The sequence below is a fragment of the Anopheles cruzii genome, chromosome 3, assembly GCF_943734635.1.
Source record: "Anopheles cruzii chromosome 3, idAnoCruzAS_RS32_06, whole genome shotgun sequence".
Taxonomy (NCBI): Eukaryota; Metazoa; Arthropoda; class Insecta; order Diptera; family Culicidae; genus Anopheles; species Anopheles cruzii.
In genome coordinates this window covers 10,793,268-10,808,560 of record NC_069145.1, presented here as the reverse complement: position 1 = coordinate 10,808,560, position 15,293 = coordinate 10,793,268, and the positions used below count along the sequence as shown (strand labels likewise).

Sequence of the window (15,293 nt, the reverse complement as noted above, 5' to 3'; positions counted from 1 at the left end):
GCTTTCTCTCTTGCACCCGGTACGGCACGGCCATCGTCGTTGTCGGGAGGGCCGGAGAGATTTTGTGCGGATTTTGGGGGCCACGATAGATTAACGATTGTTCACCTAAATACCAGCCACCAAAACCACCGGCTAATAACGCGGCCGTGAGCACCAACAGCAATTATAACTGTACAACGCCAAACAACAATTTTTGGGTATAATAAAAAACCCGACGCATCTCCACATAAGGAGCGAGTGAGTGTGATGGATAGCTCCCAGTGAAGCAGCATTATAACGCGATAACGCGTAAGTGAAGAGAAAGAAACACACATTCTAATGCTTGAGCATAAGACCTAGCCGACCGCGAGAAACACCAACACTTGGCTTGTTTATCAAACGAGAAGATGAATGATGTTGATGCATGTTGCCGTTGCTATCCGTGGCATGAGGAATTCGAAGGCTTGCTGGGGCCAGGCCTGAAAAGACCCCCATATGGTTGCGCTATGGGAAAGACAGAAAAGGAAACTGTTTTGGGATATTATTTCCTAGCGGATGCTTCGTAGTAGTGTGATTCTTCAAAATAATCAAACTTTCACACATTGAGAAGCACAGTTACAATTTAATGCAACTTAGAGTTTAGTTAAAGAATCCAATAGCTTCTCTGCACAAAGGGCCCCGTTAGATTAATCATATTCAACCTTAAGCCTAAAGATGGACATCAACCTATGGAATTATTCTTTAGCATTTCGCCACATTTGGTAACATTATTTCGTCTTTTTGACATAATTGCTCATTAAAGAACTTTCAGACGTATGAACTTTCAGACGATCAACTCGTTTTTAGACATTTTTTGACTTTCACGATATAGTAAATCGCATTTAAAAATACTACCACATTCAATGGCCATTAGAAAAACAAATTCAGCACCGGATTGCGTTGTGTCAGGTGCTGTTAGACCTTGCATAGTTGTCAAAAAAAAGCGATTGAAATCCAAATCAATCGGCGGAAGTGTGGCAAATGTTAAGTTGCGAATCGCCCCGCAAGAGGCGTGCTTCCCTGGCTTGTGGACGTATGGCGTATGGCGTTTCTGTTTGCATTTGCTCTTTTTCACATGCGAACCAAAGTACAATGGTCAAAGCGGACAAAACATCTCAATCGCTCTCGCACTTTCTAGTGCAGGTTGCAGTATCTGAAAAGCCATGCAAAAACATACGAAATCAATCGATCGCGAATCAATCAGTAGATCGCCATCGTCCAACGGATGTTGAGAGAAATAGTGGCACAGACAAAGCGGTGAAAGTGTGTAAAAGTTGGTTACAAACGGTTACGAACGTCAGTCCAAATGGACAACGATAAGGAGGTCACAACAAATGTTAACTTTAAATATGCTTTTTTGTGTAATATCCAAGTTACAACTAAATTCTCCATATGGCAGCTGCTTGAACAGCTTTACTCAAGCTTTCAGTGCCTCGTACCGAATATAGTAACCAACAACTCGCACGTTAGCAGATGCTTTTGCACCTTGCTGCAAAACAACGGGTCGCCGGCACTCTAGTTAAACGAAGCTAATGGCTGGCTTTTTGAGTTCAATTAACCGTCCATTCCGCCAACAGGTGAATCGTGTTACGAAGTGGGGAAAATTGCCAAAAATGTTGCCAAATTTTCAGTTCGCACCCATCCGGCGGAATCCGCCCAAAGGGAGCTTATGGTCCGCGCTGGGAAGTAAACAGGGCACGGCTACCGTTAACACACCAGGGGCATTATTTTAATTCATTGGTTCATTTTATTTTATATTTCCTCAACAAAAAAACCTATCGGCATATTTTGGCAGCGAGTTAAGTACATTAAACGGTACAAATTTTGGAAATTACTGCTAAAAGTGTTAAACCATGATAACGCCCCAGAACGTGGTAAAAACCTTCTCACGAAATTACATTATTATAATAGACATCTTAAGAGCCCTGCCGCAACACAAATCGCACAGCTAATTTTATATAACACACAATAGATGGCTAGGTTGTAAGCTAGCATTGGTTTGGTGATTTCCTTTGAATATTGGCGCGTTTGCCACAGGCACAGGTGGCCAGCCGGCTGTGTGTGGACGTCTTCGCACACTCTCGGCTCAATCATCGATATGACGATTATCGTAACTATAGCGCTGATAAGTTTGCGCAAGGAGAGGCGAACCAGGGGAGAGTTGTTGAACAAGAAAACAGCAACAAAAATCTACAAACGAAACACACAGATAAGAAAAGTGTGTGCCAGTGCGAAAGCATCCGTAACATCAAACATCCATTGCAAATAATTAATGCGCCTATGCAACGAGCACCTAATGCAGCCCACCCACCAATCCAGCCACGTAATTTTCACCCACTTTTTGTACAATTTCGTTTCATTTCTTCTTGCTTAACGCTCCGCGAAGCATTAGATGAAAGCCTGCCAAATGAGCATAGCTCGCGCGGATGGGCGATTGGCGAAAAAAATCAGATTCCGAAGCAGATGGAGCGCGCCGCAGTGATGCTTAAGATTGATGCACAAATGGAAAGATCTTCTTTCTGCCCATGTTCCAAGACACATGTTTGTTTCACTTCCACTGCGGTGCGGAGCCTGCGAGGCGATCGCGTAACGATCGCGTTGTTTGCGCGAAATGTACTGCGCATGCTCCGCACGTATGCTGATCGCGGATGCACACGAATGCACACGAATTTCTGTCGCTTTCTCACTCGCTTTCGCCCGCCACTTTCGTGTGGGTTGGCGAAATCGGAAAATATAGACACTTATTTTGGGAAATTCTAGAGCCCGGGCAACCCGGACGCCAACAAACGCTGAGCCAATACAGATCCCATATTGTCTAGTGGTTAGGATATCCGGCTCTCACCCGGAAGGCCCGGGTTCGATTCCCGGTATGGGAAAAGATTAGTTTTTAACTATTTTTGCTTAATATATTTTGCCACAAGAGTTTTATAAGTGCCACACATCCACCAAACCTGCTAAGTGATCACGGTATTAAGAGCATTCTTTATCAACAATCGACCGCTGTACAATCCGCTTACATTTTATTTCCTTGCCAATTTATTCACTAGACGCAAGATAGCAACCGGAGGATATCTTAAGTAAATCAACGAAACTAATTACTACCATTCGTTAAATGAGGTGTTGTGGCCGATCTACGCAGCAAACTCAAAAAACCTACGTTCATTTCAGTCTGCACAAAAACAATCCAACACGTGCAGTCACTGGAAAGGAAGCGACCAATCAACGGGTCTGAGACAATTCAATGTCAAATCGACGATTGACGGGCTATGAAAATGGCGGAAATGATGGCCCACCGACCAAGCCCACCGCCCTGGGAGAATCCGTGGAGAATAATTTATGCTGAAGATTCGAAACGATCAGTTGAACACGATGATTTCCAATCCGATTAGGTGCGCTTGTGCCATGACGTGGCAAATTGTGCCGCCGGCAAAAGAAACAATGGCGTAAAACGTTGGCAAACATTAGTAAAATTGTTGCCGACCCTTGTGATGGGCCGCGAAAAAGACGATCATCCATTGTGGCCCCAGTTAAACTGACTGAACCGTCGTTGGAACAAAGCACGTAAATTATGCCGTAATCGGCGCCAGTTCTGTTACTATCTAGCAAGTTGCGGCTCAAGCCGGAATTACTGTACGCCCTGGCTCCACCAGTGCCATTTTAAATCCACCCCTTTTTTCGATAAGCTACGACTCGTTCGGCGCTGATTGCGCCATCAACTCCAAGCCTCTAGTTATTTTGGAGCATATAACATTCAATCAACAGTGAATCGCAAATTGTGCTGATGGTTCTCAACACAAGCTGGCCGCCATGATTTGACCAATTACAGCGTTGTCCTTCTCAACAGCACCCTATTAAATGATCCCATAATTAGCACACACAAAATTGTGCTAAACAAACAGAAAATCGCTCACTGACGCGCACGCGTTGTGTTGCGAAATGTTACTTAATTTCGATTGAACCAATAATTAGAAACAGCTGAAACACTCTCTATCGATCGGCGATGGATCACCTCATTTTGTTCTTATTACTCTAAAGGAAGATGTGCGGGCAGTAGAAGAGGCCTCGTTCGCCATTAACGCAGAGTGGCGTTGTGCGGTAGCGAAGTGAATTTTCCCAGCCGATGCTCGACGATGATTATGAAGTTTGTGCGCCAGAGAGACCGTACGTGTGTTTTCGGTCGCTTGTGGTGATCTACTTTCCAATGTACACGGAACAGCATGAAGAAGCAATAAAAATCCACCAAAACCACGCCGGCACACACGGAACAGTGCGCGACGTGATATAAGCCTGAACGGGCACACGAAGAACGAACACGCACCAATCTGATCGTGCACCAAAACCGACGGTATCCGCATTCCGAGGGATGGCGCATTGGGGCGCAGACACTTTAAGTTCTAATTAAGGCACACTTCGCGGTGATGCAATCGAAAATTTGATGATAATTTTTTCAAGCTCACCCAACCAAACGGTGGCCGTTTCGCGATTTACCGCTGGCGAGCTGCTAATGAATGAACGGCGTAGGTAATCGATTTTCCACGAACGCCCTCAGCAGTTTCCGCCACGCGATCGGTGAATGCAACATTGACCAGCGTGGTTTTCTCCGTTTTTGGTGGCTTCGAAGGACGGGGCTCTAATTAAAATTTATTTGCACAGCAATCTAATATTTCTAATTTGTTTGAATGATTGGTAATTTCAATGGAAATTTATTTCTCTTATTTCTGGCGTATATAACAAAGTTCAACATACAGGTGCAATTCAACTATCAGCCATCTCACTTGGACTACTTCAGAATGTCCCACTGCCACGGAATCATCTGAATGTCCGGCTTGTAGCGTTGATGGGGTTCTACAGAAAAAAAAAACAAAACAAATTTCATCACCATTTCGAACAAGTCGGCACCTTCCGCTACTTACTGATCAGAGCGTAACGCTGGGTGTTCTGTGCTTGCACCAGATCTGCCGGAGAAAGAGCCGTACTGAGGGTAGCCTGAGCCTCGGAGCCGGTTTGCTCATCCTGCTGACCACCGCTGGTGCTGGGAGGCAATCCTGGTACAATCATCTCCGGTATCCAGATGGCATCGAGCGAGTAGCGCACCAGCTGAAACAGGGCACCATATTCCCGCTGCAAGATGCGAGCCTCCTCGTCGTAGGACAATTCCACGGCCACCTGACAGGTGCTTCTTATGTGTCGCTGGCGATCAACGCTGCAGACACGCTGAACAAGCGTGTGCAGCGCATCAACAAGCGCAATGTCCTCGAACGGGTTGCCCTCCTTCAGGTTCTGCAACTTACGCTCGTGTTTGCGACGATTTTTGCTCGAACGATGCGATTTTCTGTAATCGAAACGGTGGCAATCTTTAGTTAAACGAATGTATTCTGTATGCAGCGATCACTTTCCCCAGCTTACCCCGATCGTCCAGAGCTACTGGTATGACGCGACGAGGCAATGGTGGAGCTATCGGAAAACAGATCACAATCACCGCAGTCCATTTCCACATCACCATCATCCTGCCCGTTCGACTGCCTTTGGGAGGCTTTCGATCGCTCTTCGCGCACCACCAAGAGACGATTTTTGTGGCGCAAAAATTGTTCTCTCTCCGCGACGATCGCCACCACGAACGTCGCCAGATACTGATGTAGTGCGCTCCGTACCAGGTCCTGTAGCGGCACATCATCAGATCCACTGACCACCTGCATGGCACGTTCGTAGCGGTGATCCTTGAGCAGACAGTCCACCGCCAGCCGAGAGTCTCGCAGGTGATCGGCGGCAATAGTGGCCGCTGCCTCGTGATCTCCTGCCTCTACGAGTGCCGGGACGAGGGATCGCAGTACCCGTGCCGCATCGTCGGGTGTGTGGCGTGCGGTCAGACGAGCGCACCTACGCCAATCGAGAGCGTGGCGGGCCGATGCGATCGCTTGTTGGAAATTGTGTGCCCGTTCGTACATCAGGCTCGCTTCCGCTTGCTTTCCCGCCTTGCGCAGGTGATCACCGTAATGCTCGCAAACGGTCCGATAGTACCCTTCATTACGGTTACGGTAGCAATCGACGGCGGTCGGGTACAGCTCGTGGCTGATGGTAAGATCGAGCGCTTCTTTAAACCGCTCGTCATCGGCTTCGTAGCGTGCGATGTGTCCCAGAGCCCGGTCGTACCGCTTCAGGTGACAATCGATGCGATACTTGCGATAGTCTTCCTCCATGCGCTTCAGCTCGTTCAGAAAGGGAAGATACTCTTTCGGATCCTTCTGCGACTTGGTGGCCACAAACAGAACTAGTCCAAAATCGTACATTCCGAGCGCTACATCGTACAGGGTGTTCACCTCGACGAGATACAGTAGATAGCGAAGTGCTTCGTCGGCCGCTTCATCCAACCTTTGCTCGTGTTTTAGAGTCCAAATGAGAGCCAGGGCTTGCTCCAGCTGGCCTTGCTTCACGTAGCAAGTGATCTTCGGCAGCGTCAGAACTGTCGGAGCCGGATCCATTGCCTCCAGCAAACGATCGCAGATAAACGAAACCTTCCCGTCGACGGAGTACCCATCCGGAAGCGTCAGCGCGCCATCCTTGCGGTTCGGATAATTACTCTCGTACATCGTGCGGCAAACGTCCTGCGGTGCCAGATCGGTGATGAACAGGTTCAACCAGTGAACGTTGCTGATCTGTGGCAAGAAGTGTGTTCGCAAAAGTTGCACAAACAGTCCGGCATCGTGATCAACCAACAGGTTCAGGTTGATGCGCTCCTTACGCATAATGTCGAACGCTTTACAATATTCGCTCATCTCCAAATGCTGAGCGATTAGGTTAAGCGACAGGACACGCGGGTAGATTGCTTCCAGGTTTCCCCGAGGCAACTGGAACACGGTGCGTGAAGATCCCGGCACAACGGTAACAAGCTTCGAGCCACGTTCGATGCGTCTTTCTCCGACTATCGTGTCTAAGGCCAGCGGCACAAACTTGAGTTCCGAGATGGTAGTAAGTAGAAGGTACGACGTGGTCAGCAAAGCTGAAGTCACCTCATTCGCCAGCAGTTTTCCGTTCCGATAGAGAGTGCGTCGATTGGGTGAGAACGCAAAAAGCTCCGCTCGTCCTTCGCCTTCTCGCGCAACTAACAACTGTTGGCATGGTTCGGGAAGAATGCTATGAGGGCGTAGCACTGGTTGCTCAGCCCGAAGTTCAGCGATTTCCCCCACCTGGCCCGAAGCGTATGCCACCAGTGCCACGTGTGGAGAGAATGCTTCGATGCACACAATGTCATCCAACGGTTCTGTTGAATTCCATCCTGCCAATGTGGCCTCCTTGAAACAGACGCAAGAATCAATCGCTGAAAAGCGACACTTTTCTCCAGGAACGATGCGTAACACGCAGCACACGGAACCATCGGCCAAAAGCATATGATCCGGATTCAGCCACAACCAGTGGGACTGGGTACTTTGACCCGGGTCAAGTAGCCTTTTGCAAATATCCATCTTCATTAGCAGCTTAGCGCCCTTTAAGGGGGTCATGCCATTCGAAGGGCCAATACTTTGTGGGTCGCCGAAATCGACATCATAAAGGCTCATCACGTTGCGGGAATCGACAGTGAAGAATGCATTGCAGCTAATGTCTGTCCGATTGACGATCCAACGACCCGGGCTGCGAATGTATCCGACCGCATTGATCGGATGCTCCTGTTCCACGGTGTAAGCGCACATCGGCGGTGGAATGACGGCGTGCGCAAAGTTAGTCAACAGTAGCCGCTTTCCGTCGATCACAGCAACCATCGCTCCGTCGTCGCCTGCCGAACGATCAATACGAAAATCGAACCGCACCTGTTCGTACTCGAAATATTCGTCGTCCTCGTTGGTTAGAATGTGCAAAGTTTTGCCAGCGGAAAACCTCTGGTCCCACTGTACGGAACAAATTTTCTTCGTCTCGTACGCCAACGATTGCTTCAGGTACCAGTGGTAATTACCCATCACGTATAGGTCGATGAAGGTACCGGCCTCACCAGCCCACTGCACCGCCAGCACGTCCGAATCGGGGCTCCAGTCCAGCCAGGCCACACCTTCACAGGCATCGATTGAGAGAGGAATTTCCTGATGCCGCAGACCATTCTTTTCGAACAACCCGATCGTGTAACGTTCCCCGCGCTGCTGCAGCTGCGGTATAGCAATCCAGTTACCGGACGGACGCCAGGCAATGAGACTTCCGAGGCCACTGCACCGTTCTGAGGTGAACTGGAGGGCACCCTCTTTGTTGAATACCTTAAACGCCTGCTGACCGAAAGGAGCGGTAAAACTCACGGCAAACAGTTCACCATCGGCCCGCCAACTTATCGCGACCCTACCGGGCGTATCGTTACTGCCGCCGCCGCCACCATCGCCCGGTGTTCCGTAATCGTCGTCTTCGTGGCGCGGCTTTTTGGCAGCCGCCTTACCCTCCGAACCATGAAACTGGGTTTCCTTCTTGCCCCAGCCCACGCTCATGAACTGTCGATCGCCGAACGTGTCCTCCGTCAGCTGAACCTCCCCGATCGCTTCATACGCACTGCCGATCATGGTGACCACGTTCAGGGAACCATCGACGAACACTACCAGTTCCTGGTCAGGGCTCCAGCCCATAGCCCGTATGCCATTCTGGCAGTGTGTTACCTCTTCCAAATCACCGGTCGCAAGCTGATAACTGAACACCTTGCCATTGGACGATGCAAAGACCAGCTCGTTATTCAGCACCAGATGCTCGATGGCGATAAAGTCCTCGATTTCCATGTACTCGAAGTCGTCATCAGCCGAAAGCAACTGTTCACATTTTCCGACCGGTACAAAGTTGCCGCCTTGCTGCGGTTCCTCTTCCTTTTCGATGCACGTACTGAACACACCATCCTGGGTACAGAAATATAACCGGCAACCAGTCGTTTGATCGACGGTGCTACAGGCGACGCGATTGAACTTGTGATACTTGATACGCTCTTTGGACTGAGACATACGGTACAGATTCCTCATTTTGTGTTGAGTTTTCTACCAGCCTTAGGAATAGAGAAGAATAGAAATTGAAAATAGGGATTTGTGAAACACGTTGTGAATTGTTGATTTGTGGCGGTAACTTGCTGTCATCGTTCAGAGCTAGATGCCTTCAGAAACGGGCTGGCCCACTGCGCAAAAGATTGTAAACAAAGCAAACTACACTGATGGGCATGTATGTATGACGCCGGAAAGAAGATGCATTTCTTTTCACAAAATCATGTTTTTTTGTTTTATGATTCGCAATTAATAAACAACTCCTCACATCTCCATGCCATTAATGAAATATGCCATGCTGAACAATTAATTACTAGGGAAGCCTCTGCCCTTTGGGATTGTACGTAAACTAATCCCCATTTCCAGGCCGTCAACGTCGTCGCAAAACGTCTCGGAGAAGTTTCACTGATAAAAGGTCCAACAGAAGCACCGATATGGATAGGAAAAGTCAATAATTGCACTGCACTGAGAAACCAACAGCTGGAAGTGTTTTACACCGTGACCACGTCGAGACGACGGCGAGAAACAGTTCGTTACCACAGCAGACGACGAAGAACCATTCGCTAAACAGAGCCAACATGAATGTAATCCGTGCGATACAGTTGTACATCGAAAAGATGATTACCGATGCGGGACCGGGAATGAAGATGCTCATGATGGACCGGGAAACGGTAAACAAAATCGATGTGATCCCCGCGAACCCCAAAACTAATTCCACGGCCATTTTTAGATCAGCGTCGTTTCGATGGCTTTCGCCCAGTCGGAGATGCTCCAGAAGGAGGTGTTTCTTTTCGAACGCATCGATACGACCCGCTCGAACGAACGGCTAAAGTATCTGAAGTGCATCGTATTCATACGCCCGACGCGCGATAACGTGCTCCGACTCCAGCGGGAACTTCGCAGCCCGAAATTTGGCTCCTATTTCATCAGTAAGTTTGGGTTGGCAAGCATCATTTTCGAAGCGCTTTTTAATATCCTTACGCTGTCCAGATTTCAGCAACATTATTCCCCGCACGGACATTAAATCGCTGGCCGAAAGCGACGAAAGTGAGTCGGTGCGCGAGGTGAAGGAAATCTACGCCGATTATCTGCCCGTCAATCCGAACCTCTTCTCACTGCACATTCCCAGCTGTCTGCATGCGCTCAACTGGAATCCGGATGCACTCGATCGGGCCACACAGGGTCTGGTCAGTGTGCTGCTATCGTTCAAGTTCCGGCCTGCCATACGCTTTCGGGCGGGATCGACGGCCGCCCAAACGCTCGCAAAAAAGGTGCACGAAACGATCAACAAAGAGACGGCCTTGTTTAGCTTCCGGCCACCGGAGGATGGAGCTGCCCCTCCGCTACTGCTCATTCTTGATCGGCGCGACGATCCGATCACACCGCTGCTAAACCAGTGGACCTATCAGGCGATGGTGCACGAAATGCTTACGATCACAAAGCAGCGTGTCGATCTGTCCGGGGTTTCGGGTGTTCCGAAGGACCTCAAGGAGGTGGTCCTATCGACCGAGCAGGACGAGTTTTATGCCAAAAATCTGTACGCAAACTTTGGTGAGATCGCCACCACCATCAAGGTGCTGATGGACGAGTTTCAGCGGAAAGCGAACGATCAGCGCAAGATCGAGAGCATTGCCGATATGAAGAACTTTGTCGAAACGTACCCACAGTTCCGCAAGATGTCCGGCACGGTTACGAAGCATCTCGTGCTGATCAGCGAGCTGTCGGTGCAGGTTGGACGCCAGCAGCTATTCGAGGTGTCCGAACTGGAGCAAGAGATTGCCTGCCGGGCCGATCACTCGACGCAGTTGCAGCGCGTGAAGCGGCTCGTGGCAGATGGAAAGGCGACCACCGCGTGGAATGCGCTTAGGCTTGTGTTACTATACGCGATGCGCTACGAACGGCACGCAAACTGCGACACGTCCGGGTTGCTGAAGCTACTGCAAGATCGTGGAGGCAAGGCTCACATCGTACCGAAGATGCTGGAGTACATAAGCCCGGTGGCGCGACAGGAACTGTTCAACACGGTCAAGATTACCGATGCGGTCAAACTGACGCGCAACCTTATAAAGGAACTGAAAGGCGTCGAGAACGTTTACGCGCAACACGAGTGCGTTCTGAAGGGAACACTCGAAGAGGTGATCAAGGGTCGGCCGCTCGATGCACAGTATCCGATCATGGGCAACGAGCTTCCCTTCCGGCGACCACCGGCAGAAGTGATCGTTTTCATGATCGGAGGTACCACGTACGAGGAATCGCTTGCGGTTCACCGGTACAACCAGGAGGGCCATCGGATCGTGCTCGGTGGAACGACCATCCACAACTCGGAGTCGTTCATCGAGGAGGTCCTGGCGGCCACCACTGGCGTACCGTTCAAGCACTCGCGATCGCTGCAGCAATTCCATCAACCAGCCGCCGGCACGGCTTAGGGACATACGGCGCATATTTTAGGCATTTCGTCCCCGAACAGGTTTAGTGCAAAGTATTTATTCGGATAGAGGAAACATTGAACAGACGCAACGCAACGACCGTACTATAATGTTGCTAAAATATTAATATTTAATTAATTCTCCAATAAAAGAGACCTTCCTCCAAGGTGTAACGATGATTTGGTTTTTGTGTTGAACGACCGTGGCGCAGAAGACGAATTGAAACGTTCAGTTCGAAGGGGTTCCTATTAATCTGCACGTTGTTTCCGAGAACTCGCGATCACAATGTACAGTCCGGTTTCAATTGTCCTCTTCGTAGTCTCCCGAGTCATCGTACCGTATAAAGTTCCCGTGATTTCCTTCATTGGGAAGCTGAAAACCAAGAACCAACTCTAAATTGAACGGAATGATATTAAACTTTGCCCACTTACCGTTACGATACCGTTGAGCAACGCAAATCCAATCATCGCAACGGTTGCCACCAAGCCGGACAAAATGTAACGCTTCCGCCGTTCCTTCGGCCCATCATCTGGATCCTGCTGCTGGCCGGTGTGGAACTTCTGTTCTTCCCCAGCGTTACGCTTCTCCGATCGTTCTTCACCGGCCTTCGACGAGGAAGACGAGGACGACGAATCGTTCGGAGGACTTTTGGGAGCAGAATTGTTGTTGTGCTGTTGTTGACCCTGCTGTTGGCCGGTGCTGGCGGTGTAGCTGTTGAAGCCTTCCTTCGCAAAGTAGGTCGCTGTCGTACGATCAACGTATTGCAGCAATTTCGGGCACTGACGAATGTGGCTCTGGAGCACGTTGTTGGGAAGCGTTAGCTTGGCCAACACGGACAAATAGCCGTACAGCAGGGCATCGACTTCCGAGGGGTGCGAACCACCCAGAAACCAACGATTATCCTCCAGTTTCGTCGAGATCCAGTTGAGGCAGCGTTTGGCATTGTCCGCAAACTGCGGAAAATGAAAGCAAAGCAAAAGGGATGTGGAACGACCCGACCTGAGTGGCGAAGAGACCGAAACTTACCTCAGAGACATCGTGAAATTCGATCGAATCTTCCAGAGAAAAGCCGGCCAACGATTGCGTCAGATCGTTTGTCCGCAACACGTACTTCCGGGGGCAGTAGAAATTGAACGGAACGGGAATGCGTTTCGCGTACAGTGTTCGCGTGATGTCAACATTTTTGGGGTCACCCCAAAGCATGTACATGAAGTAGGGGTGCAAATTCTCCACCACATACTGCATGTGGCCAGCGATGAGCGTGGAATGAGAGTTGTAATCGCTAGCTAGCTCCCCATTGGCCCGCGAAATGACCTCCCGTTTGGTGAGGAACTCCACGATGGGGCCGTAGCCAGCGATCTTCGTCCCATTGGCCATGAGGTACGGCAGCACCCCGTTTGGAGCACTGAAGGGGTTTCCATTGTAGTGGACGGTTACTTTTGCGCTGGTAAATTTCAGGTACGCCTATCGTGGAGAGAGAGCATGAAATGTGCCGGTCATATTTCATAAGACCAACGGTTAGCAAGGAGTAACGTTCCGATACGCACCAGTAACCGGCTGCACTCGTAGTCAATCGAGGGCAGCCCCCATTCACCTCGGTATACGAACACTTCCGGTGCGTCCATCCTGAATGATTGGGCGTTTTTCTCCACTGGCGGCCAGCAGCTTCACTTAATCGATTCCATGTGTTACTCTCCGGATTGTTTACGCGTTGTGCAACATAAAAATTGGTGTCTGACAGCCGGCAGAAGCGACTGTTTCCAAAGGGCTTCGGAGACAACGGCTGTCAAACGCGATTGAGGAAAAAGCCACCAAGCATCAAACAAACAACAACTGGCGCTCGCGACTGGTTTCTTATCAATGTAATAACGGAGAAAGGCGTCGTTTGGAGTTCACACCTTAGCAGTTCAGTGCAGCCGACACCATGAATGTTTCGATCGAGCGAAAGCGAACGGATTGTGCCGCTTTGCCGAAGGGCTGGCAGCGAGAGGAAATCCTCCGCAAGACGGGTCTGTCGGCCGGAAAGGTCGATGTGTACTACTACAGGTAAGCGAACCGCAACCGCGCGCGTTTGTGTGTGTCCTCCGGAACCGTTTTGCTGCAAGCTTTTGCGTGTGTGAATTTTGTTATCAGTAGTAATCAAAATTTGTTAGCATGATTGGCTTCCCGATCGTACGAGAGGGGTGATATTGGAGCGTTGATATTTGACCCAAAAAGATCCATCGGTAGCACGGCCAACGTTGCTCCGCTCTAATTTCATTCGTCTACGGACCGCGATACGAAATTCGTCCTCCCCCAATTGGGTCCCTTAAATTCGACTGGCAACATTACACCGCACAAAACTGCCTGCCTCTCCGCCGGTGACCGCAAAGTCATAACCATTTGTTGCACCCATTCTGCGTCACCACCACCACCACCGCCCACACGCTGGAAAAGTCCGGCCGGAAAGAAAATCGAAAGCAAACCGCAGCTTGCCCGTGCCCTCGGCGATACGATCGATCTGTCGACGTTCGACTATCACGCGGGGCGCATCATTGCGCCACCGTCGGTAGCTGCAGCGCAGCTTTTACACGGCCATCACGGACAGAGCTATCAACACCACCCTCACAGTTCCGCCCTCCGCCGGAAGCTTCCGGCCATGTTCGCCGGAAGTATGCTGTCCGGAGGGACGCTCTCAGTCACTGCAACTCCGATCAGCTCGGGCGCCAGTCTAAAGCCTCCGGCGCATCAGTACGACTACAGGTAGTGGCCACAAGTGATACCACCTGGTTCTTAAACACTATGGTTTTGGCCCAGCGCCCTCCTTCAGTACTTCTTAGTAACTGTCGTGTTGCTTCGCCTCCTTCGATTGCTTTGTTTGCTTTCATATCGCTTTGAAGTATTTTCTGTTCTTTAAGCGTAGTGGCATGCTTGACGAAAGAGTGAAACGAATGCAATTCATTGTCCCTGTGGTGCGATTCTTTTGCCTACAACTAGCCGCGGAATGCGTGCCGATACCTCGCTCATCCCACCGATACGACAGACGGCGTCGATCTTCAAGCAACCGGTAACGGTCGTCCGGTCGCAGGAAACCGACAGCAGCAGAGTGAAGCGCGAACTCCAGCACGGTAGCCAGATCAAACCGAAACAACTGTTTTGGGAGAAGCGACTCGAGGTAAGGACCCTTTGTGGCCACTTTGTGCGATCGGTACCGGTACTTTAGCATAACTTCTCGTACCAACAGCACCTGGGAGCAAGCAACACGCACAACGAAGAGATCGGAGCGATCGAGTTACCGAAGCGTCTACGTGCAATTGGGCCCGGGATTCATGAAACGACCGTCCTTCAATCGTTGGCCACCGCACTGCACCACAATACTCATCCGGTGACTGGGCAAACGGCATCGAAAACGTCGCTCAACACGAACGCCGGCGTGTTCGTCAATCCCGACCAACCGCTGATGTCGAACGCCAGCGTCGGTGAGGACGATATCAAGCGGCAAGAGGAACGCGTCCAGTACGCCCGACTGAGGTTGCAAGAAGCTTTGCGGGCCTAAATCGACGAGCAAGCGACGTGGCGTTATTTCATCCGTATCGGAGCAGCAACGTTTAACTATAAGCAAACGACACAGACACACACAAACACACCGTTTTATCCTAAACTAGACGTGATTCTTACTTTTTTACATTTTCGTACAAGTGGTACGAACCGGAAAATACACGAAAAAATCTTCATATATTTCGCACCCGCGGGTCTGCTTCAACTTTGTTCGCGAGTGTTTGGTAGTACCGCCGCCGTTCCGGGCTTCCTTCAGTAACGCCTCGTCAAGCGAGATGCCTGCCACCGTGAACGTTCCCGCAGGGCACCCGGACCAGGTGGC

At 50.1% G+C, this 15,293-nt stretch overlaps 4 protein-coding genes and 1 non-coding gene across 5 annotated transcripts; 3 read left to right on the top strand and 2 right to left on the bottom strand.

Annotated features, from left to right (window-relative positions):
* The first annotated feature begins 2,822 nt into the window (after positions 1-2,822).
* On the top strand, positions 2,823-2,894 carry Trnae-cuc (transfer RNA glutamic acid (anticodon CUC)). Its single transcript has one exon. It is a non-coding gene; the product is annotated as a tRNA-Glu (tRNA).
* A 1,890-nt stretch (positions 2,895-4,784) lies between these two features.
* LOC128269831 (elongator complex protein 1) lies at positions 4,785-8,993 on the bottom strand. The gene is made up of 3 exons (XM_053007237.1): positions 5,425-8,993; positions 4,932-5,350; positions 4,785-4,863 (listed from the first exon to the last, which is right to left on the bottom strand). The coding sequence occupies exons 1-3, from the start codon at positions 8,991-8,993 to the stop codon at positions 4,799-4,801; spliced, it is 4,053 nt and encodes a 1,350-aa protein (XP_052863197.1). The 3' UTR covers positions 4,785-4,798.
* Positions 8,994-9,429: 436 nt separating this feature from the next.
* LOC128273029 (vacuolar protein sorting-associated protein 45) lies at positions 9,430-11,589 on the top strand. Its single transcript, XM_053010933.1, has 3 exons — positions 9,430-9,679; positions 9,739-9,937; positions 9,999-11,589. The coding sequence occupies exons 1-3, from the start codon at positions 9,587-9,589 to the stop codon at positions 11,432-11,434; spliced, it is 1,728 nt and encodes a 575-aa protein (XP_052866893.1). The 5' UTR covers positions 9,430-9,586; the 3' UTR covers positions 11,435-11,589.
* Positions 11,462-13,119, bottom strand: LOC128273033 (metaxin-1 homolog). Its single transcript, XM_053010943.1, has 4 exons — positions 12,982-13,119; positions 12,461-12,898; positions 11,866-12,387; positions 11,462-11,806 (listed from the first exon to the last, which is right to left on the bottom strand). Exons 1-4 carry the CDS (start codon positions 13,057-13,059, stop codon positions 11,735-11,737), a joined length of 1,110 nt encoding a protein of 369 aa, XP_052866903.1. The 5' UTR covers positions 13,060-13,119; the 3' UTR covers positions 11,462-11,734.
* Positions 13,120-13,268: 149 nt separating this feature from the next.
* Positions 13,269-15,120, top strand: LOC128273042 (methyl-CpG-binding domain protein 3). Its single transcript, XM_053010952.1, has 3 exons — positions 13,269-13,480; positions 14,411-14,588; positions 14,658-15,120. The coding sequence occupies exons 1-3, from the start codon at positions 13,359-13,361 to the stop codon at positions 14,967-14,969; spliced, it is 612 nt and encodes a 203-aa protein (XP_052866912.1). The 5' UTR covers positions 13,269-13,358; the 3' UTR covers positions 14,970-15,120.
* Positions 15,121-15,293: the final 173 nt, after the last annotated feature.

Coding starts and splice junctions, on each gene's coding strand:
- LOC128269831 (XM_053007237.1), bottom strand. CDS start 8,993: ATGAGGAATCTGTACCGTATGTCTCAGTCCAAAGAGCGTATCAAGTAT. Junction 5,351..5,424: donor AGTAGCTCTGGACGATCGGG/GTAAGCTGGGGA, acceptor TTTCGATTACAG/AAAATCGCATCGTTCGAGCA. Junction 4,864..4,931: donor CCAGCGTTACGCTCTGATCA/GTAAGTAGCGGA, acceptor TTTTTTCTGTAG/AACCCCATCAACGCTACAAG.
- LOC128273033 (XM_053010943.1), bottom strand. CDS start 13,059: ATGGACGCACCGGAAGTGTTCGTATACCGAGGTGAATGGGGGCTGCCC. Junction 12,899..12,981: donor ACGAGTGCAGCCGGTTACTG/GTGCGTATCGGA, acceptor TCTCCACGATAG/GCGTACCTGAAATTTACCAG. Junction 11,807..11,865: donor TGCTCAACGGTATCGTAACG/GTAAGTGGGCAA, acceptor CTTGGTTTTCAG/CTTCCCAATGAAGGAAATCA.
- LOC128273042 (XM_053010952.1), top strand. CDS start 13,359: ATGAATGTTTCGATCGAGCGAAAGCGAACGGATTGTGCCGCTTTGCCG. Junction 13,481..14,410: donor GTCGATGTGTACTACTACAG/GTAAGCGAACCG, acceptor GCCTACAACTAG/CCGCGGAATGCGTGCCGATA. Junction 14,589..14,657: donor TTTGGGAGAAGCGACTCGAG/GTAAGGACCCTT, acceptor TCGTACCAACAG/CACCTGGGAGCAAGCAACAC.
- LOC128273029 (XM_053010933.1), top strand. CDS start 9,587: ATGAATGTAATCCGTGCGATACAGTTGTACATCGAAAAGATGATTACC. Junction 9,680..9,738: donor TCATGATGGACCGGGAAACG/GTAAACAAAATC, acceptor GGCCATTTTTAG/ATCAGCGTCGTTTCGATGGC. Junction 9,938..9,998: donor ATTTGGCTCCTATTTCATCA/GTAAGTTTGGGT, acceptor TACGCTGTCCAG/ATTTCAGCAACATTATTCCC.